Genomic DNA, 23,554 nt, shown 5'->3' on the forward strand with positions numbered 1-23,554 from the left:
TATATTTATTTAGCTTAAGACCAGCAAAGTATATCCCTGTTTGTGAGTTGTGACAAGCAGTTAAGACTTTGTATGCAATGCAATTGTTATTAAATAACCTTAAGACTTAAAAGCTTATCCTTTGTATTGGTGCCTTAAATTGATGCCTTAATTTTGAGATGCTTCTGTTTTGTATTTTCTTATGATCTTAATTTACTCTATGCCTTGACTATATGTTTGTTCTGCATTTAATTACTATTTCTATTTACTGTTTGAATCTTTGTTATTTTGCATAATTTGGTTTTAAAAAAATCTAGTTTTTTAAAAAGAAAAACCAATTTTTAGGCTAAAATATTCCATTTGAAAAACAAACGATTTCTATAGAAAATTAATTTTTTTTGTTTAAAAACCAGATTTTTTTTGTGCAATTTTTTTTTTTTTTGTGAAAAACCAATTTTTCTTTGCAAAAACCGATTGTTTTTTTAGAATTGATTTTTATTTTTATAATCGATTAAAAAATAATATTTTAATTTTATAATCGATTAATAACTAATTTTATCAAGTAAAACTAATTTAGTTAATATACCTAAACTAAATTGTTGGTTAACCAAAAACAGATGTGGTGTTTTGGTTAACTTAACCATGTACAACTTTAGAGGAGGGGGTCGTGTCAATTTTCAATTCCACATTATAAAACAGTGTTGTTGAGTTGTTTTCTACTGTATTCATCATCAATCCTTTTCCTTTTGAAGAAAGTAAAGCATCACATAAGTCAGATCTCTAGCATGAAAAAGGTTTACATCAATCCTTGTCCTTCGCTGTTCAAGAAACCAAAAAGAATTAAAAAAAAAAATGATATAAATGGAGTTAATACTCAAAATGATCCCTAAAATTTTATCATTGATTTAATTTGATCCTTTAATTTTAATTGATCTAATTTATATCCTAAAATTTTAAAGTGTGGCTCAGATTGATCCTTTCGTCTAACTCCGTCATTGGAGTGATGATGTGACACCCAAACCTCACCACATGCCTCTCTTTCTTCCTCTTATTATCGCCATCATTACCTCCCTTCTACTAACACTTTCTCTCCTCCAACAAACAACAACATTCACAACCCACCAACACTCACATATTTCCACCGCCATAGCTTTGAAGAGCATAACACCTATACTCATCATTCCTTCATGACTGCAAGCAGACAGCAAACCAATGAATGTGACATCGTTAGAGGCAACACCATGAACTACCGTTTGTGAAAAGAGTTGCAATGCTTGCTTACCATAACCATTCATCGCCATGCCGCAAATAACGGCACCCCAAGAAATAACATGCTTATGCACAATTATGTTAAAAATCTTGAATCCGTTTTCATATAACCACACTTAGTATACATGTTGAACAATGCATTCCCAATACTACCATCACCCATTGCCCTAAATTCGAAGCATCCTCACCTATTGCACCCATCTTTGTGTTCCTATTAAGAGGGATCTAAAGTGTGGTATTGTGTTTCTTTTTCTTTCTCTATTTCTCTTTAATTTAATTTGTTAATATTAGTAATTGTTAATGTTGTTTGTTGGGGAGGAAAGACGTTAGTAGAGGAAAGATGGTGATAGTAATGGTGAGAAAGAGAAGGTTCAAATAATAGAAAGACCCTTCATAAATAGCGGTGGAAATGTATGGATGTTGGTGGGTTGTGAATGTTGTTATTTGTTGGGGGAGGGAGGGTGTTGGTAGAGGGGAAGTGGTGATGGCGATGGTAAGAGGAAGAAGAAGAGGCATGTGGTGAGATTTGGGTGTCATGTCATCATTCCGACGACGGAGTTAGACGGAAGGGCTAATCTGAACCACGTCTTAAATTTTTAGAGTATAAATTGGATCAATTAAAAATTAGAAGATCAAATTGAGTCGGTGTCAAATTTCAGGACTCATTTCGAGTAATAGTTTAATACAATATGAGATAACTGATAAAATTTTCGGTACGTGTGTGTGCGAGTGTGAGTAGAAATGGAAGTCAAAACCCTTGAGCGCGTGATTTTGCGAGTTTGCGCTTCCCAATACTTTCTCAATTAATACATGGTCGCTTACTGCAATTCCGCAATTCCATTCCTTATGCAACCCTCTCACTCCCACACCGCCAGGTAAACCCAATCTCACTTTGCTGCCCTTCCTCTTCGATTATTCTGATTTTGAATTTGAATCGGTAGCCCCTACAGGTTTCACTTTCGTTCATCGTTCATTAATTTCTCAAACCTCCAACTATATTTGATATTCCTGCCTTGCAAATTGCAATACTTCCTACTTTCACGCGTGAATTGATTGATGATTGAGATCCTAACTACAAACATTACTTGATAATTTAGGATTATTCGGCTCGCCTTCCATTATTTTTGAACAATTTAGTTGGTTATAGGCTTGCATTTGTCACGTACTCACGTTAACATGAATACATGAATATGTTTTTGCACTGTTTCTGTTCTAATAGGCAAGATTAGCAATTTTAGGTTAAAAGGTTTCCTTATTCACCGGTTCATCTATCGTAATTTGATTTCCTTTTGCTGTATATAAGCTTCCCTTGTTTTCTAAGTTTGATTTTCCAAAAGTTGTACAGCACGTTGTTCCCTTCTAATACCAATATTTAGCCAATTATTACTATTTTCTATAAATCAAAGTATACAGGGCATTCGTTTAAAACATGTAAAATTTCAAACCGCAAAGTCCATTTTTTGAGGTTCTGTTGCACCTGGTATCTGCTGTTCTACTTCTTAATTCAATTTTTTGCTTGTATTTGTTGGAGTAAATAAAATGATCATAGATTCATAGTAACATTTAGTGCCAACTCCATTTTTATTGAACTTCTGTTACATTTCTCATTAAAATGCTCTTCCAAGATGATTATGCCTAACAATAAAATTGTTCATTGCAACTTGGGCAAGCTTTCAAGAAAGCGTGTTTTCCATAAGAATTTTATTAAACTAAGTGTTGATTTATGAACATTTCAATAGGTGTAGATGGGCGTCGAAGTTGGTAATCAACCCAAGCAAGAGCGTTCAAGGACAAGATGGACTGCATCCCTTGACAAGATATTTGTAGATTTGGTTGTCAAGCAGATTCAACTAGGGAACAGACCAAACAACGTTTTTGACAAGAAAACATGGAATCACATTCGTGATGAATTTAATAAGCAAACAGATATCAACTTCAACAATAATCAGTTGAGGAAGCATCTAGATGTTCTTTGAACACGCTTCTATCATTTGAAATCTGCATATGATCAAAATAATGACTATGTGATAGATGATTCCTGTTGCATAGGCCTTGAACTGGGGGATGACACGGGGTTAAAATAGTCTATTAAAAATAGCATTCGTGTTAGTTGTCTCTATTTTCATTATGAAATTTTGATAAGTTTTGTCTATAGGTACAACCTAGTCCTGTCATGGTATGGGGATTCGACTATATTTTTATGTTGGTTGTCGAAGACCTAACACAACCCTCCTCCTTTATCCGGGTTTGGGACCGACTATGTACCGCAAGTGTAACATAGGCGGAGTTAAAGTGAAAGATTATCTAATATACGAGAAACTCTGCACAATATTCACAGATTCAGCTGTAGATGGGAAATATGCCCAATCTAGTCACTACGAAGAGTTCAACAAGTATGTTGGGATTGATGCTGCTGGCTCAATTTCATGTTCGGAAGTTAGGGTTTCACGTTATCGGAACCCATTGTCAATGAAGTCATTACAAGGTAACACCTCAACTGTAGAGAAAATAACTAAGAATTCGTTAGATAGGAAGAAGAAACGTCCATCTGAGACGCTAATTCCTAGTCTGGATCAAGACGGCTGCGATGCTATGGCGGAAGCCTTGCTAGAGATGGTTGCTGCTTCAAGGTTAAGGACAATTGTTCCAACTGAAAATGATGATAAATTCTCCATAACTAACTGTATTAGGGCTTTGGATGAGATACAAGGCATTGATCAACTTCTCTACTTTTCTGCATTGGACCTTTTTGAAGACCCTAATTTAAAGGAGACCTTCATTTCTTTGAAATGCGATAAGATACGTCTGACATGGTTACAACTTACAAGGGAAGTGTGGTAAGAGTGCCTTCCTTTAGATTTAGGCCAGCTTTATTTGTATTTAAGCATAGTAACATTGTCCATATTTTGTGGATATGATTCCATTATTATTATTCTTACCAATGTAGTGTTACATACTTACATTTGCTTATAAATTAATGCTAGAGGCGTTGAGCTTTGAAGTGTGATCAGTACTCAGTTAATTTTAGCTTGAATTTATATGGGTTTAAACATTTCAATAAACAAACGAGATTTGCAATCATTTTTGTTTCAAATGAATTTCAATTCTAATGCGTTCTAAAGATAGAAAAATTGAAATAACTATTTGAACTTTTCTTCAACAGGAAATTAATCAGTGACAAAGTTTCAATCTCTCTATTGATATGAGATCTATGCTATATAAAAAGATGAATTCTAATATGAATATGTGGCCATGACTATAATGGCTATGCAAATGCTATTGAAATTGAAGTCAATCTTTTTTTTTACATTTTGATAGCACTTTTTTAAGCAACATTTTTTAAAAGCGCTTAATAAAAAGATGTCACTTCAACTTTAACAATACTTTTTTAAAAATTATAGCTATCGTAGCCATTGACCCACCGTAGTATAGTCATATCGAATGATCCATATAAAAATGTATTAAAACCTTTAGTCAATTTAGCTTTTAAACCCTGGACCAACCATCTCCGATTGTATCCATGAGTTCATTTAGAAGCCTAAACTGAAAAAAACAAAAATCCAAGTGTCTAATTCTTTAGACTCTAATGAATTCAAATTCCACATAAACTTCGACTGTAGAAACTCTACACTAACAAAAATTCAAATTTGCAAAATTCAAATGTTCCTGCAACCTTGTAAGTTGTAACTAGGTCCTACATCTGTAAAACTCGAGCATTTCTTCCTCTAATGGATGGGTATTGCCTGTTATGACAAGGCAGTGTAAAGGTGCTCCAAAATCAACCATCTGCAGCTGCCTCATTGTTCCAGCTACAATCGTCTGATTGTCACTTCCTAGCCGAGCAAACCCAACACACTGGGTATCTTCAGTGTAGGCTGCATGCCAAAGGGAGGGAAAAGTTGTATTTAGCTTGTTAATAATATTTCTTATGACGATATCAAAGGGAATTCTACAACTCTGATAGTAAAGAAGATCGGTTCTTAACCATCAGCACGTAACAACATATCAAAAATCAATAAAAACATTTTACCATGCCAAAGAATTAATTATAGTCCAATGAAGAAACATAGCATTTATGATTGAGGGAGAATATTGAACTGACCAGGTTGTTGGTGCTCTTGCACAACCTCCAAGAGCTGCTCAATAGCTGTGTTTATGGTCATATATCTGGGGGGTTCATAGGTTTTTCTTCCTCTGAAAAAAAATGCATCAACAATGAATAAAACCAAGAGGAAGAAGTTGAGCAAACCAAACCAAACCAAACCAAACCTTGCCAGAGATTCGAGGGTGGGCTCCTTCACACGAATATCTGCAGTGAACCCATCAAATTTGAAAATCGAAGTAGAATTTGTCAACACAAAGAAATAGCAGAGAAAGTAAGAGAGTAGGTGAGTGAGACCTAACAAGCAAAGTGTGTGGAGTCCCATGGTTCGATTACTGTGAATCTTTTCGTAGAAGCTATCGGGCCTCCAAGAGTCGGTGAAGAATGGAATGGAAACAGTTTGGCCATAGCGATAGAGTTGGAGACCGCAGATGCCAATAGCATTCAAGACGGAGGCATTGTGCACAATCTGGACATGAATCCCCATCTTCTTAGCTCTAACAACAAGGTCAGTGTGGGTCGTAGCCCCAAAAGGGTCCCCAACAACAAGGAAGGCGACATGGGAGTGGCGAGCTTCTTCAAGAATGTGATGGGCTTTCTCTTCCACCATCTCTCTGTCTGCTAGAGTTATCGATTTCCCATACAGCTTTTCCAGGTTGGAGAGGCCATGAGAGTCGAGCCCAAATGAGAGGAGGGAAGTGTAGGCTTCCATGTAAACCTTTTCGCAGCTCTTCACTGCTTCCAACCCCCTCATCGTTATGTCTCTCTCATCTCCCAATCCTAATCCGATTATATACAGCATTTCTCTCTTCTTCTCCTCCTCTGTCTCAGTTTTTTTCCCAACTGTCAACCCTCACTTCCTAGTTTAGTCTCAACTTGTCTTTAAGCCATAAAACCCCTAAACGCCATTATCCAAACGTACATTAAAACTGAACAAATCAAGTATATAAAATTACTCAAGAACAAATGCCACCACGCCTAAGTAAGTGATATTCTTGAATCAAGTAAGATAAAAATTCAGGTCCTAAAGGAGGATTCAATATGATATTAAAAATTTATATCCTTAAAAAAACATGATTTAAAACATTTCTTAAACTATCAGAGAACTGAAAATGATTTCGTTTAGTGAAAAGAATTGAAAGCTCACCTACACTCACTGCAGAAGCATACGCAAAGTCAGGGACGGGCTGGGGACTTAGGGTTACAGCACCGTTGCAGAGGCAGGCCACCGGCGAGGAGAGTTGGCCGTAGAGCACGCAGAGCTTCGGATGACACAGACAGACGCAGGGGATCCACGACGGACGACAGAGACACAGTCGAAGTACACGACACGGCGGAGTGAGGTAGAGAGGTGAGACTTGAGAGTGAGTGTAGCTGTACTCAGTTGGGACTTGGGAGGGAGTGACATCAGGTTCGGGATGGGGTGCCGTTAGGAAATTAGGGTTTTTTTTTTTTGGATAGTACACCTCATATAAACCAAAAACAACCCAATATTACTTGCTCGCCCAAAACAAAAACCCTTATTTAAATGTGTTCAGGTATATTTCTATGTAAATCTAAATTCGATTTACACATTTTAGTAATAAGTCAAATTAATGGCTCATTAATTTAAATATGGAGAATATTTTGGTGAATTAGGAGAAAATGGAGGAACTGGGTGTATTACACAGGGATGGACGTGTCAGATGAAATGCACAACACGCAGGGGGCGTGGTGCATACAACACGTGGTAGGCGTGGAAGCTAGGTGGCATGCTGTGGTTGGGCCACCTAGGCAGCACGCGGGGGGCATGCTTAGTCAGCACGCAGGGGCGTGCTGACTTGGCCGAGCTTGGTTGGACAGCAGCTGAACCACGTGGGGGGCGTGCTGCGTCAGCACGCTGGGGGCGTGCTGACGTGGCGAGAGGTGATTGGGCCAAGTGTACACCACGTGGGGGGCGTGCTGCATCAGCACGCTGGGGGCGTGCTGACGTGGCGAAAGGTGATTGGTCCAAGTGTGCACCACGTGGGGGGCGTGTTAAGTGCACAGCTCTATATAAGGTAGAGCTCGAGAGTGTTTTCCATACCGAGTGAGTGAGATTTGAGTGTGTTGTGAGGATTCTTTGATGCTGTTGTTGGTGTAATGGAGGACACCGCAAATTTGGTGGTGTATCGTAATGGAGAGATAATTCGTAATACTCATGAGGGAGTGAGGTTTGTGTCACAAAATCCGTTTTCGTTTGTGGTTCCATGCATGATGACGTTAATGGAGCTGCAGAACGGCCTATGTCAAAGCATGGAGAATGGTACGTTAATGAGAGTGAGCAGAATTCTGTACCGGAATCCGGTTGTTGTTTTTGGTGGTCTAATACAGTTTGATACCATTCCGATCACGGATGAAGCGAGTATGCAGAATATGTTTCAAATTCACCGGCAGACTTATACGAGACACCCGCAGATTGAGTTGTACGTTGAGTTTGAAGCTGTAGAGGCAGCAGCGGTCCAAAATGATATAGATGTAAATGATGATATAGCTGCGGTGTTCGAAGGAATGAATAGTGACAGCGAAGAGGACTTCGAAGCCACTTATGAAGCCGGCGATGAAGATGAGGATGGTGATGTGGGAGCTGAGGCAGCAGTGGAGAATGTAGTGGTTCATCCCTCGAGCAGTCAACCGATGGGCGTTCCACCTTTTATGTGTGAGTTGGATCTCGACGCAGTCATCTCCTTATGGACTCCTCAGTGTCCAACGGCTCTGCGTCTCTAATACGTCGAACCCAACCCAACTTTATATAGGACTTCGCATTATGACTGACTGATGGCTCACGACCGAATATCGCTATGCCCTGACTCTGAATGAACTCGCTACTACTATCTGTCCATCCACTTACAGGCTCTCCATCAATCGGTAGGCCGAATATATGAGCGACATCCTCTAATGTCACTGTAACCTCACCGATCGGCAATACAAAGCTGTGGGTTTCAGGCCTCCACCTTTCAACCAGAGCAGCTAACATGGGGTGAAATCCTCTTATGACTCCAATTCTGGAGACGTGGTAGAATCCCGTGGCGCGTAAGTAGTTCTCCACCATCGGATTCCACGTCTGTGGTGGATCCAATTTACGCACCAACAAATTTCTGTTAGGCTGCATCAACAAAGATATATGTTACATTAATTAAAGAATAATCCTTACAAATAGTATAATAAACATTCACATATTTATAAGATAACAATATTTAATAATATTAAGCTATAACGTATTATTTACTAAATTTATCAATTTATTTATTTTTTTTAATTTTTTAATAACGATATAGTATAACATATTATAATAATAATATACTATTATATATTTTTTAAACGGTTTACATATTTAGTTTATTATAATAATCCTCACTATGCAACGTATATTACTATTACAACATCAGAATATGTTTTTTATTCTTCAACATACTCTTAATAACAAAATTTATAACAAAATAATTATTATTATCATTATTATTATTATTATTATTATTATTATTATTATTATTATTATTATTATTATTATAACCCTATTATTATTATTATTATTATTATTATTAATTTTAATTTTATAAAAATTATTCTTATAATCTTAAAATATTTATAAACTACATAAAATAATATTCTCAATACAAATAATATACATGCATAAAAAAAATACATAAAAAATAAAATAATTTAAATACGTCAAACAAAAAAAATTTGCTTACTTACATAAATAGGATGGTCCAAGTAGTTGATAATATGTTCTTCAGGCAACACATAATCACGCACCATTTTTTTTCAATCCTATAAACTAATACTACTCACTCACAGCTTCTTCCTTCTCTCGCACTCTCCTTCTGTTTTGTGCTTCAGCATAACTCAAAACCATCAATGGGAGGTGAAGAAGAACCAAGGCATGCATATATATACATGGAGCAGCACTGGCGCTGGTTCCCGGGGTGGGGGGGCTGTCTCCTGCATGCAGGCAGGACTGCAACACGCCCCCCGCGTGGTGTAGCAGGTGCCTTGGGACTCCGCGCACCATCACGGACTTCGACGTACCACGCCCCCTGCGTGGTGACTCACCACGCCCCCGGCGTTCTGCCACATCAGCCACCACGCCCTACGCGTGCTGCCACCTGCCTCTCTCGTTCACCCACCACGCCCCCGGCGTGCTGCCAACTGGCTCTCCTGCTCAGCCACCACGCCCCCGGCGTGCTGCCAAATGGCTCTTCCGCTCAGCCACCACGCCCCCGGCGTGTTGTTGGTGAGCTCCACCCTCCGGTAATTCCCCTCCTTGGCCAATATCCGGCCAATTCACCAACCCTGCATCCATACAGAAAATAATTTCCGCAAATTAATTTGTATCGAATTATATAGAGCACTATATTTAAATATAAATTGAATTTATATAATTTAAATTAGGTATTATAACACCATTGATTCAATTTATTACTATACAATACATATATAATAAATCGAATCAGCTTGATTCGATTTACTATTTGTACAGATTATTGACACTACTTTTAAGTTAATTATTAACTTTAAAATATAAATGTTAATAAGAAAATATCTTCCATTTGAATCCAAATAAAATATAAAAAAAATCAAAACGAATAAGAATAGAAATTCAATTTTTGTATTTTAGTTCAAATTCCAAGAAATTTACATTTTTATAAACTTATAAATTTAAAATGGACCAATAAATAATTTTTAAAAATTTGTTAAAAATCATCATTTAACTCATTAGCATCTAAAGAATCATTATCGTGATTTTTGACGTTGAAAAAGTTAATACAAAGTATAGTCTTCTAAGATGACATAAGAATTAAAACTTGAATTTTGTCATAATTAGAAGTAACAAATGGTTATATATTATAAAATGACCAACTATATTTAAACAATATGTAAACTAAGAAATAATTAAAATGACCAACTATATATATTTACATATTGATAAATCAATATTATATCAATATGTAAATTGATATAATATTTTAATTATAATTTAATTGATATACTATTTTAAAATAACTAACTACATTATAATAATTAAAATATTATATTAATTAAATTATAATTAAAATATTATATCAATTTACATATTGATATAATATGAATTTATCAATATGTAAATATATATGTAGTTGGTCATTTTATCTTGCTGAGACTTTAATATAAACACAAGAATTAGCGAAAACGGACAAAGGTTTGTATTTATATGGCTTGAGTCCTTAAAAAATACTTGAAGAACAATGTAAGAACAGTGAGAAAGAGGGCTGAAAATGCAGGTAATGGGTGCAGAAGTTTCTCTTTTTCTCCTCTTTTCACTCATGATTTTTATCTCTCTCTTTTGTGGTAAAATATTGTTAATTTTTTTGCTTGATAATTATCTTAAATAAAATGCTAAAGTCTAACCTAATTAATATGGTAAAAGAGTGTTGAAGAAATTAGAGAAGAATAGGCTGAGAATAAGAGAGACAGGGCATGATTTGGAGACAATACAGTCAAATTTATAATGACGTGTGAAGGAATCAGAGACTAGTGAGTGAGAGCAGAGAAGATGAGTGAGAGAAGAGAGAGTTCAGAGAAGAGTGATTTGAACAGTGGAGGATTTCATTGCATTAATTGAGACTTACAGCTGTACAAGGCTTATATAACATACACTAGAAGCTTCTGAAGAGTTAGGCCACTTGTGCCAACTCAGCAGACTTAACTAACCTCCTAACAAACTTAATAGCTAGATAAACATGATTAACTAACTGGCCCTCTTTGTTCATTTTCAATATCTTCTTTCACTCTATCATGCCCCCTCAAACTCAAGGGAGCTGAATCTTCAGAGAATTCTGCACCTTGAGTTTGCCTCTGAGATCAAGAAACGCTGCTGATGGAAGAGCTTTGGAGAGAGTGTCAGCAATCTGAGCTGAGCCTGGTATATGACTTACCTGAACCTCATTCTTTGTCACATAATCCCTTACGAAATGCAAGTCAATCTCAAAGTGTTTTGTTTTTGAGTGGAGAATGGAATTTGCTGCCAGTAAGACTGCACTCTTATTGTCGCAATAAGCCATGGGGGCTTCGGGAACATTCCACTTTAGCTCACTTAACAAGCCTTTTATCCAGATCAGTTCAGCAACTAAATCTGCTAATGCCCTGTAATCAGCCTCTATGCTGGATCTAGCTACTACCCCTTGTTTCTTAGACTGCCACGATATTAAATTCCTGCCCAAATAGACACAGAACCCTCCAACTGATTTGCGATCATTGAGATCCCCTGCCCAGTCAAAATCACAATAGGCTTTTAGTGTCAGCAAGGAAGTGGGTGAAGCTTTGTCAAGCTTCAAGCCATAGGTTGCAGTGCCACCAACATATCTCAGGATTCGTTTGACCAGCTTCCAGTGTGTCTCTAGTGGATGCTACATAAACTGTGCTACTTTGTTCACACTGTATGCTAGTTCAGGACTGGTGATGGTAAGGTATTGCAGACTCCTCACCACTGAGCGATACATATGAGGGTTTGCAAACTCAGCTCCCCCTGTGGCCTGAATCTTCAAGGTGGAGGGCAAGGGTGTATGGCACAGTTTGCACCCTGACATCCCTGCTTTGAGCAGCAGGTCTTGGATATATTTACTCTGTGTCATGAGCAATCTTCCATCACTGGTTTTAGTGACCTGAATGCCTAGGAAATAATGTAAAGGACCCATGTCCTTTGGAGCAAAGGCAGAGTTCAGTCGTTGAATAACATCAGATATTTTGCTTTCTGAGCTACCAGTGATGAGTATATCATCAACATAAATGAGAACATAAGCAAGAGAGGATGAAGTGTGTCGAACAAAGACCAAAACATCAGACTTGGTGGCGGTGAACCCCGGACCTTGAAGAGCAGTGGAGATCTTGAAATACCAGGCTCTTGGGGCTTGCTTCAACCCATAGAGAGCCTTGGTAAGCTTGCACACCAATGAACCATCACCAACAGTGAATCCCTGTGGCTGTCTCATATAAACATCTTCATGCAATTCCCTATGGATGAAGGCATTATTCACGTCTAATTGACGTATAGGCCACGAATTTGCCAGTGCAATGGTCAGTATAACTCGGATGGATGTTGGCTTGATAACAGGGCTATATGTCTCTGTAAAATCAAACCCAGGTCTTTGGGAGAAACCCTGAGCAACAAGTCTGGCCTTGTGCTTTTGTAAATTACCATCAGCATTGTACTTGAGGCGAAACACCCACTTGCTCCCAATAGCTTCCCTGCCAGTTGGGAGAGAAACCAGGGACCAGGTATTATTCCTTAGGAGAGCTACAAATTCAGACTCCATGGCACTCTTCCACTTTGGTTCATCTAATGCTTGCTTGACAGACCTTGACTCCATACTTGCAACAAAAACACGAGGCTTAACAATACCTGCCTTGCTTCTAATCACCATTGGATGAGTGTTAACAACAAGAACAGAAGGTAGAACTATTTCCAAATTAGCGATTGGAATTGGAATCGGGACATCTGATGGGGCCCTATGGAAAGGTAGAGGAGAAGAAGGTACAGTAGAATTTGGAGGAATTTGTGTTGGGGCTGAAGAGGGGATGGTAGGTGAGGCTGTTGTTATGGGTAAGGTTGAAGCTGAGTTTGGTTGTGAGGAGAGTTGCTTGGCCTGGTGAGGGATAATGGGAATACATGGTAGTGGCTGTGGAATAGCAGGTGAAGATTCGAGACTGGGCGGAGAATAGAAACCAAAGGAAGGATCTTTGAAAGGGAATGTGGCTTCATCAAACACAACATGCCTTGTAATGACTACTTTTTCATAATTTGTGAGACATTTGTAGCCCTTGTGAGAGGTTCCATAACCAAAAAATACACTTGGTGAGGATCTAAAGTCAAGCTTATTTCGGTTGTAAGGCCTCAGGTAAGGGAAACACAAGCAACCAAAGACCTTGAGATTTTCATAGGATGGCTTCTTGTTGAACAAATTTTCAGGCCTGGAACTATGTGCTTGCGGAGTAGTCTGGGACCAGAGCAAGAGAAGCATGTGCGGAGGGAGGAATCGGAGGGAGCGAAGATAGTGGATGGACCGGTCCAAGCGGTGGAAGCAGTGGTGGCAGTGTCGGAGAGCGACGGCGCCGCCGTTGCTAGCATCGTCGTGTGAGAGAAGAACGAGTGTTCTTGGATTCGAAGAGATTAGGAGGAAGGGGATGGAGAGAGAACTCAGAAATTGAGATTGGGGATGAAGGTGGGGTACTGGGGTGTGGGATGTGTGGGTTGGGCCGTTGGGGGTGAGGTGTTTTTGTTTTTATTTTTTTAATATTATTTTTATTATTTTTATTAATTGTTAAGGGTAATTTGGTCAAAACAATAAAATTAAAATAGAAAAGAACGATTTTATAACGTTTTGTAATGTTGTGGATGATTTTAATAACACAAAAAGGTTGGGGACGAATTTGATTTTTACTCCAAATCTTAGGGACAAAAAAAATACTTAACCCTAAGTATTTTGTTAATTTTACTCTATCATAAATATTTTATTTTGTTTTTATATTAAAATAATAATTATTTTCAATTTTTAATAATTTATTAATTAATTTATATCTATTATACTATAATATACTACAAGTATTTATTAAAAAATAATATTAATAGATATTATATAATTATGAAAAGAAAAAATAAGTAAATTTATAATTATTGTTAAATAAAAATATAATTAATTTAAAAATAAGTGAGTTTATAACTAAAATTAAAATAAATTAAATAGAAATAAATTATTTGATTTTATAAATACATTAATTAGAAGTGTGATAGCTTGGTGGTTGTGACTGACACCTTTTTCATTAAGGACATGGGTTTGAAACCCACCCCACCCATTTTAAAAATTTTTAACTTCCAGCGGTTCGATCGGACTGGTCTTATCGAGTTTGACCGATTTTTACCAGTTTATTTTTGGATTTGACCGGTTCACACTAATTCTCTATCTTTTTTAGTTCAATTAGCGGACCGAATTGGTTTAAGGTCTGATTTACCAGTTTTTCAATCGAATCGGTCGGTCCGATCCGATTTTAATAACACTGGCTCCAAAACTAAATCCAACAAGAAATTCTAGTCAAGTGAATATTGAAAATGAAGATGTAACAAATGAAGGAGAAATAGAAACTATAAAAGCAAAATATGATAATAAATAAGAGACAATATAAGAGATTAATTATCGGATCAAATGAATTAGTATAAGTAATTATTTTTAGGTATAAACACAGCTACTTCAACTCAAGAATAGACAAAATATGTTGATAAGTTTTAACATAATACAATATTTGATCATATTACTTTGATTCAAAGAATGAATATGAATATATGATACTAAAATATAAATTAGTTCTAAATAAATTTTAATAAAAATATCTCCGTAATAGTTTTATTCTTTTTCCTATGATAATAAATAAAGTTTATCTCATGTTCAACTGTACTTACTCGTATCGATTTTAACATAAAAATAAGAGAGTTTAAAAGTTTTACACTTTTACTCGTGAATTATGAAAAATGTACAAATTTAACTGTTAATATTATTTAAAAAATTTTAAAAATATAATTTTAATATAAATATTTTAATTTAATCATAAATTATATAATATTATTAATAAATATTTTTTTTTTACTAAAGATAGGGAAACTCGAATCTGCAACCTCTTAGATAAGTATAGGGGATTATGTCATTTGAACTATAACTCATTAGCTAATAAATAATTGTTATACTTTGAAAACAAGTAAAAATTATTATTTCAGTAAAGCAACTCCACATAATTGCGCTAATTTGATTAATGTTATTCAACAGTATGGCTCCCTAAGCGGTCAGATTATCAATTTCAGTAAATCTGCAATATTTTTCAGTAAGAATACACCTCATGCTATTAAGGAAGAAATTGCTACTTTTCTTAGAGTCCCTAATATTAGTGCACAAGACAAATATTTGGGTCTCCCATCTATTGTTAACAGATCTAAAAGTTAGACATTTGCTTATGTAAAGGATAAGGTGTCGAAGAAGCTACAAGGTTGGAAGCGTCAACTATTGTCAGCAAGTGGAAGAGAAATCTTAATCAAAGTTGTGGGGTGTGCTATACCTATCTATACTCTAAGTTGTTTCAAACTGCCCGAATCACTATTAGATGATATTCACAAAATGATGATGCAATTCTGGTGGGTCAAAAACAGAATGAAAAAAACTCCAATGGATCAACTGGGATACAATGAGCAGAATTAAAGAGGAAGACGGTATGGGGTTTAAAGATCTCAAAGCGTTTAATCTGGCGATGCTGGCAAAATAGGGATGGAGACTAATGACTAAACCAAATTCTCTGTTTTATAAAGTCTTCAAAAGCAAATATTTTAGACTTACCTCTTTTTTAGGAGCGAAACCAGGCCTGAGACCATCTTGGATTTGGCAGAGCTTATTGGAAGACAGAAAAGTACTGGAACAGGGTACCAAATGGAAAGTCACGACACAGTGTATAGTAAAATTCAAAGAAGATCCATGATTTAGTAACTTACCTCCATTTCGAGTACAGGAAGAAGACTGCATTAATGGAAATCTGATCTGGCTAAGACAACTATTCAATGAGATAGGGGTTGGAATACACAGCTCATTTATAGTAAGTTCAGTCCCAACATAGCACAACAAATCTGCCAAATGGATATTGAAGAAGGTGAAGATTCAGTCAGGTGGATAAAGCATGATTCAGGTCAGTACAATGTTAGAACGGGATATGAAGTAACTTACAAGTTTTTTCATAAGCCTATGAAAGATCTTCATGTCAGATTTTAAAGTAGACAACTATGGAGGAGCATCTGGGAGGTTCGATGCCAACCAAAAATTAAGGCATTTCTATGGAATTTGCTCACGAAGGGCTAGCAGTGAAGACAAATCTTCATAAGAGGATACCTCAGATCCCCAATTTATGCCCGCGATGTTCTTCACTGCCAGAAACGCACCTCCATGCTCTGGTTTTCTGTCCGGGAGTTGTGCAAGTCTAGAATCAATCACCAGTAACAAGTGTGATTCCCAGAGATCCGACTATGAAACCATGGGAGTGGTGGTGTCAGTTGATGGAAGTGGTGAAAAGAAGAATAGACTCAAAAGAAAAAATCAGTCAAGTAAGTTACCTTCTATGGCAAATCTGGTTGTCCAGGAACACTCTCATTTTTGAAAATTATAGAGTTGAGATTGGAAAAATTCTGTCCCAAGCTCTGACATTTGCAGAAGAATTTGGGCGACTTGGGAGGCATAGCAACTGAAACTAAAGAGGAGAGAATAGCTTATCTTTTTTTTTTTAATCTCTACTGCTTTAGCTTGGTATTATTGTTTTTAGGAGTTCCCCAAATTTCTATTATTGTATATGCTTATCCCTGTTTGTGTGGGTATTGTAATTGAATCATTTAATTACAATAAAGATATTATCTTTGGAAAAAAAAAGAGTAAAAATTATTATTTATTATTTTATTATTTTTAGTATTAAAAATAGTTAAACTTTAAATTTAATTAATTTTATAAAACTTTTTATAACAAAACACTAGATATACTAGTTCCATCAAATAAAATACTAATTTGCGAAACTTTTTAAAAATGAGAGTAAAGTATCGTTTTTGTCCCCAACGTTTGGGGTAAGTCCTAAAGTTGTCTCTAATGTTTCAATCGTCCTATTTAAGTTCCTAACGTTTCAAAACTGACTCAATGTTGTCCTGCCGTTAGGAATCCGTTAACAGAATTGACGGCGGGACAAAATTGAGACGATTTTGAAACGTTAGGAACTTAAATAGGACGAAAATGTTAGGGAAAAAATGATACATGGAAATGAATTTAAATTTTATCCTTCAATAATATCATTTTTTACTATACATAGTATTTAATTATTTTTTAATCACATCTAAGTAAATTATATTTAATCATATTACTTTTATTTTAAATAAATTAATTTTTTTTATAATTTTACTCTTAAAGATTTTTAGTTATCATGAAATGTTTGTAGAATGACTAGTATATATAAACTTGCAGGAAAGAAAAAAATAATATATATATACAATAAAATATAAATTATACCTTTTGTCTTTAATGTATCAAAATTCTTTAAAATTATAAAAAAATAAATTTATTTAAAATGAAAGTAATGTGATTAAGTGTAATTTATTTAGATATAATTAAAAATAATTGAATACTATGTATAGTAAAAAACTAATATTATTGAAAGATAAAATTAAATTAAAATTTATTTTTATGTATTGTTTTTGTCCCTAACGTTTTCGTCCTATTTAAGTCCCTAACGTTTCAAAATCGTCTCAATTTTGTCCCGCTATCAATTCTATTAACGGATCTCTAAACAGGACAATATTGAGTCAATTTTGAAACGTTAGGGACTTAAATAGGACGATTGAAACGTTAGGGACAATTTTAGAACTTACCCCAAACATTTGGACAAAAATATACTTTACTCTAAAAATTATTACTATATCATCACCATTTTTAACCGTAGTTATCCAAATTCTACTTTGCTGCTGCACCACTGCACACTGGTGTTCTATTAGAAAAGGTAATGGCGAAATTGGACGTGGTTGAGTGGAAAAAAAAAAAATGGAGCAGGTTGAATTGTCGGGGGAAGCATGCCTTTGCCTTATGACGGATGTAGAGTTGTGCATCTTGTCTTTGTTCCTTTTAGAAACTCTCAAAGTTGTTGGGAAAACAGAGACTGTTTGTGCACCCACTGCGTTTCAATTTTTACCCAAAAACATAATATTTATCTCATTATTATAACATATATTCTTAATACAAATTTAATTTATTACGTTAAACTAGGATATATAACCCCAAATTTAATTTTGATGTAATCACAATCTAAAATATTTTTGTTGTGTCAAAAATTTAACACAAATAATTGATATAAAAAAATTTAATAATTAAAGTGAAGATTATATATGTATGAAACACACTATAATTAAAGAAAATAAGAATGAGTTAGATTTGATGGTTAAGTTATTTTATATTTAGTATCCAAATTTGTTTGAAGTCCAAAACTACTTGAGGTTCAAAATTATTTGAAGTCTAAGTTTGTTTGAGGTCCAAGAAATCCAAAATTATATCCATTAGTTTAGAATTTTTTCTCTATAATTAGAATTAATTTCAATCAGTTAGGAGAGTTTCTATTCATTTACACACTTACTCACTCTAAAAATTTGTAGTCACACACAAAAACAAGAGTCACAAATCTATTTAAGTATTACAAGATTCCATTTTTCTTTCAGTTATTTTAATGTTTTTTTTATTATTTAAATTTTGCCATCTTTATTCAAACACTTGTCAATTTTTATATATTTTAATACAAATTTTATAATTTTTAATTCATTATTTTTTACACTTGTTATTTCTTACTTCTTGTTTTTTATAATTTTTTTTATATTTTTATTGGACACAGTTTCTAAATTCTAAGAACAATCTAAAAAAAGAGTTGTATCTATTCATCGAATTGAGATCTTAATACAAGTTTCATCAACACTTCTTGTCAAGATAAAAAAAGCAAAATTCAAACAAAATAATTTTATACAGTCGTACAATTACATCCATTATTTTAGATAACTATTCACGTAGTTAATAAAAATAATTATTATTTTTAACGATATAATATTACGTAATTAAATATAGGGAAATTTACTTAAATAAATAAAATGAGAGAATCCTTTACTTGATTGCAACATTTGGAAATTTCTTACGAATGTCTTGTTTTGTTTATTATGAAAACCGTGGGAGCTAACCATGGTTTCAATATGTTTATAAACCATGGGAGCCTTGGACGGATTTCAGTTGAAAAACTTTGAACATAAACTGTGGCTGCTCACCACGGATTATAAAGAAAAAAGCTCTAAACATAAACCCCTGCCTACCACGGTTTATGCATAGAGAAGTATAAATACATAATCCATAGATAGTTATCACGGATAGCATTTGTGCCAAACCAAAATTGTTGCATCTTGGTGGTTGAGAGAGTTTGAGGGAGAGGTTTGAAGGTTTGAAGGTTTTGGTGACATTTGAGTGGTGGAGTCATGGAAGACAAAGCTCGCATGTACCGGTTATATTAAATTATTAATTTTAGTTACACTTAAAAATGAATAATACTTTAAAAATAACTAAAAAAAATCAAAAAATCTTATGTGAATCAACATGTACATAAAATATTATGTAAAAATAAGTATAAATATCAGGATACTCAATAAATAATTACCAAAGAATAAAAAGAGCAAAAAATAATTTTAAATTCTAAGAGTTGAAATAGTAAAAAGAATGAAAAAAAAAGTTAGATATATATCAATTAAATAATATTATAAATAAAAAATTTAATTTATTATTTTATAATATCATTTTAAAAAAAATGCATGCATATAATGAATTTATTATAAATAGAGAATTTATTATTTTTAAAAAAATTCATATATGCATAAAATGCATGTATGCATAAATAGAGAATTCATTATATGCATACATGCATTTTTTAAAAAATGATATTATAAAATAATAAATTAAATTTTTTATTTATAATATTATTTAATTGATATATATTTAACTTTTTTTTTTCATTCTTTTTACTATTTCAACTCTTAGAATTTAAAATTATTTTTTACTCTTTTTATTCTTCAGTAATTATTTATTGACTATCCTGATGTTTATACTTATTTTCACATAATATTTTATGTACATGTTGATTCACATAAGATTTTTGAATTTTTTTAGTTATTTTTAAAGTATTATTCATTTTTAAGTGTAACTAAAATTAATAATTTAATATAACCGGTACATGGGAGCTTCGTCCTCCATGACTCCACCATTCAAATGTCACCAAAACCTTCAAACTTCTCCCTCAAACTCTCTCAATCACCAAGGTGCAACAATTTTGATTTGGCACAAATGCTATCCGTAATAACTATTTATGAATTATGTATTTATACTTTTCTATGCATAAATCGTGGTAGGCAGGGAGTTTATGTTTAGAACTTTTTTTTTTTTTTTTTCATAAACCGTGGTGACCAAATACGGTTTATGACTACCTATTTTATGAAACATATTGAAACTGTGGTTAGCTCCCACGGTTTACATAGTAAATAAAACAAGACATTTACGTAAGAAGTTTTCAAATGTTGCCAATCAGGTAAAGAATTCTCTCATTTTATTTATTTAAGTAAATTACCCTTAAATATATATATATATACACTGATAATGTATTAAAATTAAATTCATATAACCTTGCATTTATACCGAATATATTAATATTTTAACAATATATCAAAAATGTTAACAAAAAGAGTCATGACCCAATAAAGATCCAAATGAACAAAAGGAATTTTCTCGGCATGCAATTATATTTTAAGTCATTTTAGTATGATTAAATTATGGTAATATAATTACTATAATATTTAAAAAAATATTATTAAAATTAAAGTAATATTTCTTATGATTAATAAATATTGTTTAAAAAAATACTACTAAAATACAAAAAAATATATAAATTCTAATTTTAAAACACTTACACAGTGGTGATCTCGTTGTTCGATCAGAGAGTATAATGGCGGAATTGGATGCTGCTGAGCCAAAAAAAAAACAAAAAACGGAGCAGGGTGAAATGGCAGAGGAAGCGTGCCTTTGCCTTGTTACTGATAAAGAGTTGTTCGTGATCAAACTAAGCAATTTAAAGAAACAAGAAGATGATATCAAAGATTGGACTTGTTTGCCTCCACCAATGTTCGAGTTCTCTTTGCCACTTCCAAAGCGTGATTTGTGTCCTTTCGAGTTCAACTCCAAGATCTATATGGCGGTGTCCAGGTCAAAAGAGCGCAGTATTCTGCCTCCGGAATCACTGGATGGTGTACCCGCCCCTCTTTACAAGTCATTCATCGCAAACACGCCAGGCTCGGGCGATGTTTACGTCTATAAAAATTCTGGATTTTACGTTCTTTGTTCTGATTGTAGAGTTTGGAAAGAGTTAAACCCTCCTCCGAACTACAGCCAGCTAGGTGAAGACTTTGTCATGTTCGTCCTCCACAACACCCTCTTTGTTTCATCGTTCACCGACTCCTGTTTGGCCCACTTCGACCCCATAAGAGAGTCTTGGACGGTTGAGCCCGAAGCTGATAACAATCTTTTGAACTTCATAGATGGTAGGTTCAGTCCTGAAATTGACCCCTATCGTACTACTTTTCCCCCACAAATTTCTGTGCCCCTTCTGGGTCTCGGCAGCAGCAACAACTACACCAACTACACGGTTTGCCTTACGCATGAGTGTGAGGTACCTCCTCTCAAGACACCTTTGGAGAGGGTGTTTGCCATTGTCGCATTATATCAATACCTTGATGTGTGTTTAGAGGGTATTCAACCCAAGATTAATTATTGGGCCAGATTCAATCTTGTTGACCTTGGCAACGGGAAGCTGTGTGCAATACTCTATTATGGGGAATCGGATTCCGAACCCGAATCAGGGGCGCTCTGCTTCTCAGTTTTCACGCTGTCCGTGTCGAAGGACTTTACTGCATTGCAACTTGACAGTGGTGCTCCTCCCATGGAGCGAGATTTCTTAGAAGTGACTGTCCATCGGAAGTGTGCCCATACCATGAAGAACTGGAAAGCATCTTATTATATCCACGCCTTTGTTTGGCCACCTACTAAGGGTGGAAGGTTTAATCATAGAACAAATACATATTATTAACATTTCTTGTTATTTTCTATGGCTTTTTATTGTCCTTTGTCGTTTTTAATAGGATCATGAATGAACAATAAATTAAATATTATTGTGTTTTGAGGATTACGATCTTGCTTAAATTGTGTCTATATTCTCTTTAGCTTAAAATTCCTTTGCTTTTTGAGATATTTGCACTATTGCTGCCAGCATTCACTCATCTTAGTGAATTTGAATAAGTGATGACATCTTGCTTATGCTTTTTGAGATATCATGGGTTTCATTTTATGTTGTTAATATAAATAAGTGATTATCCTACTTGAATTAATAAGTCATTGTTTCTTTTTCATTTTCAGTTAACATTTATGTATTTGGATATGTGAAACCTTTTAGATTTCAATTTAGTACTTGGGAAATAAATTTACTTTGCAAAATTTATTAGCATGGTTGCGTACACTGGTTTATTGAGTTAATTTCGTCAATTAAATGTTACTAGTTGTGAAGTGCCCGCCCACTTGATTGAGTGGCAAACATATTGTGCTACCTATGTAGTTCAGAATTTACTTACTAAAAAATTTCAGTTGATTCACCTTGTTTGGGTATACTATACCCACTAGTTTAGGCAAGTAGATTCTTGTCTACAAATATTTTATATAACACTTTTAGGATCCACATAGTATATCAAATTTCTAAATTGCTTTTAGATTTTTGACGGCATAAATAAAAATTTCTAACATCCTCTCCATGGTCGCCTCTGGCATCGCTGCCAAGGTTGGTGCCACTCGCAGTTTTAAAATTGTCGGAAGCAGTTTTGTTGGAGGGATTTGCATTTCGATCTAGAGTATCTTGCTGCTCTACCACCACCATTTCTTCCTCAGTCCTCTGCTATGATGTCTGTATGCTATTCTCATTTTTTTTAGTAAAATCATGTTTTTTTTTCTTTTTTTTTTTTAACTTAAAATTAATTGAATAAGAAAAAAAGTTTACATTTTGATATTTTTATTCATATTAATTTATGAATGATCAACTTCCAGTGCTTTCTATTCAGAATATATAATGAATTTTAAATAATAAATTGAATTTATAGTCTGCACATCTTATTTCTAAGTCATTTCCAACAACATATGAATAAAAAAAAATAGTCTAAAATTTCACAAGTTAAAAGAGTTAATACTCAATTTGGCTCCAAACTTGCACACAGATCTCAATTTAATCCTAAAATTTCAATTGTCTTTTTTTAGTTCCTAAACTTTGTAAAAATGACTCATATGGTAAAAGTGATTCACACTAGTCTCTAAAACGATTTTTGACACAAACATTACTTCGTGATGCCATAAACAACCAAATACCATGCTGAAACTTATAATACGTCATTTTGGTTTTGATGCTCAAGTGCCCAAAAACGATGTGGGATCACTTACTTTAGAAAGTAAAGTTTCAATAAATATCACTTACGATGTTTTTTTGAGCTATGAGTTATTTTTTTTGAGCTATGAGTTATTTTAGTGCTAAAATAAAAAT

General features: G+C 34.4%; 3 protein-coding genes across 6 annotated transcripts; 2 read left to right on the forward strand and 1 right to left on the reverse strand.

The window, feature by feature from the left end:
• The first annotated feature begins 1,969 nt into the window (after window positions 1–1,969).
• LOC107635855 (uncharacterized) lies at window positions 1,970–4,249 on the forward strand. The gene is made up of 2 exons (XM_088501862.1): window positions 1,970–2,123; window positions 2,988–4,249. Exon 2 carries the CDS (start codon window positions 3,427–3,429, stop codon window positions 4,087–4,089), a length of 663 nt encoding a protein of 220 aa, XP_088357988.1. The 5' UTR covers window positions 1,970–2,123; window positions 2,988–3,426; the 3' UTR covers window positions 4,090–4,249.
• A 434-nt stretch (window positions 4,250–4,683) lies between these two features.
• Window positions 4,684–6,796, reverse strand: LOC107635861 (putative diphthine methyl ester synthase). Of its 4 annotated transcripts, none has more exons than XM_016339436.3 (5): window positions 6,498–6,796; window positions 5,648–6,248; window positions 5,518–5,557; window positions 5,351–5,442; window positions 4,684–5,123 (listed from the first exon to the last, which is right to left on the reverse strand). In XM_016339436.3, the coding sequence occupies exons 2-5, from the start codon at window positions 6,150–6,152 to the stop codon at window positions 4,936–4,938; spliced, it is 825 nt and encodes a 274-aa protein (XP_016194922.1). In that variant the 5' UTR covers window positions 6,153–6,248; window positions 6,498–6,796; the 3' UTR covers window positions 4,684–4,935. The 4 variants fall into 4 exon arrangements, with proteins under 4 accessions (XP_016194922.1, XP_020958871.1, XP_088357990.1 ...); XM_021103212.2 differs by having other exon boundaries at window positions 5,648–6,279; XM_088501864.1 differs by having other exon boundaries at window positions 5,518–6,279; window positions 6,498–6,759.
• A 14,115-nt stretch (window positions 6,797–20,911) lies between these two features.
• LOC148578557 (uncharacterized) lies at window positions 20,912–22,068 on the forward strand. The gene has a single exon (XM_088499567.1). It carries the CDS (start codon window positions 20,927–20,929, stop codon window positions 22,061–22,063), a length of 1,137 nt encoding a protein of 378 aa, XP_088355693.1. The 5' UTR covers window positions 20,912–20,926; the 3' UTR covers window positions 22,064–22,068.
• Window positions 22,069–23,554: the final 1,486 nt, after the last annotated feature.

The sequence above is a fragment of the Arachis ipaensis genome, chromosome B1 (assembly GCF_059453495.1).
Source record: "Arachis ipaensis isolate K30076 ecotype BB chromosome B1, ASM5945349v1, whole genome shotgun sequence".
NCBI lineage: Eukaryota > Viridiplantae > Streptophyta > Magnoliopsida > Fabales > Fabaceae > Arachis > Arachis ipaensis.

Coding starts and splice junctions, on each gene's coding strand:
- LOC148578557 (XM_088499567.1), top strand. CDS start 20,927: ATGGCGGAATTGGATGCTGCTGAGCCAAAAAAAAAACAAAAAACGGAG.
- LOC107635861 (XM_088501864.1), bottom strand. CDS start 6,152: ATGCTGTATATAATCGGATTAGGATTGGGAGATGAGAGAGACATAACG. Junction 5,443..5,517: donor ACCCTCGAATCTCTGGCAAG/GTTTGGTTTGGT, acceptor ATTTTTTTTCAG/AGGAAGAAAAACCTATGAAC. Junction 5,124..5,350: donor GCAAGAGCACCAACAACCTG/GTCAGTTCAATA, acceptor TTTGGCATGCAG/CCTACACTGAAGATACCCAG.
- LOC107635855 (XM_088501862.1), top strand. CDS start 3,427: ATGGGGATTCGACTATATTTTTATGTTGGTTGTCGAAGACCTAACACA.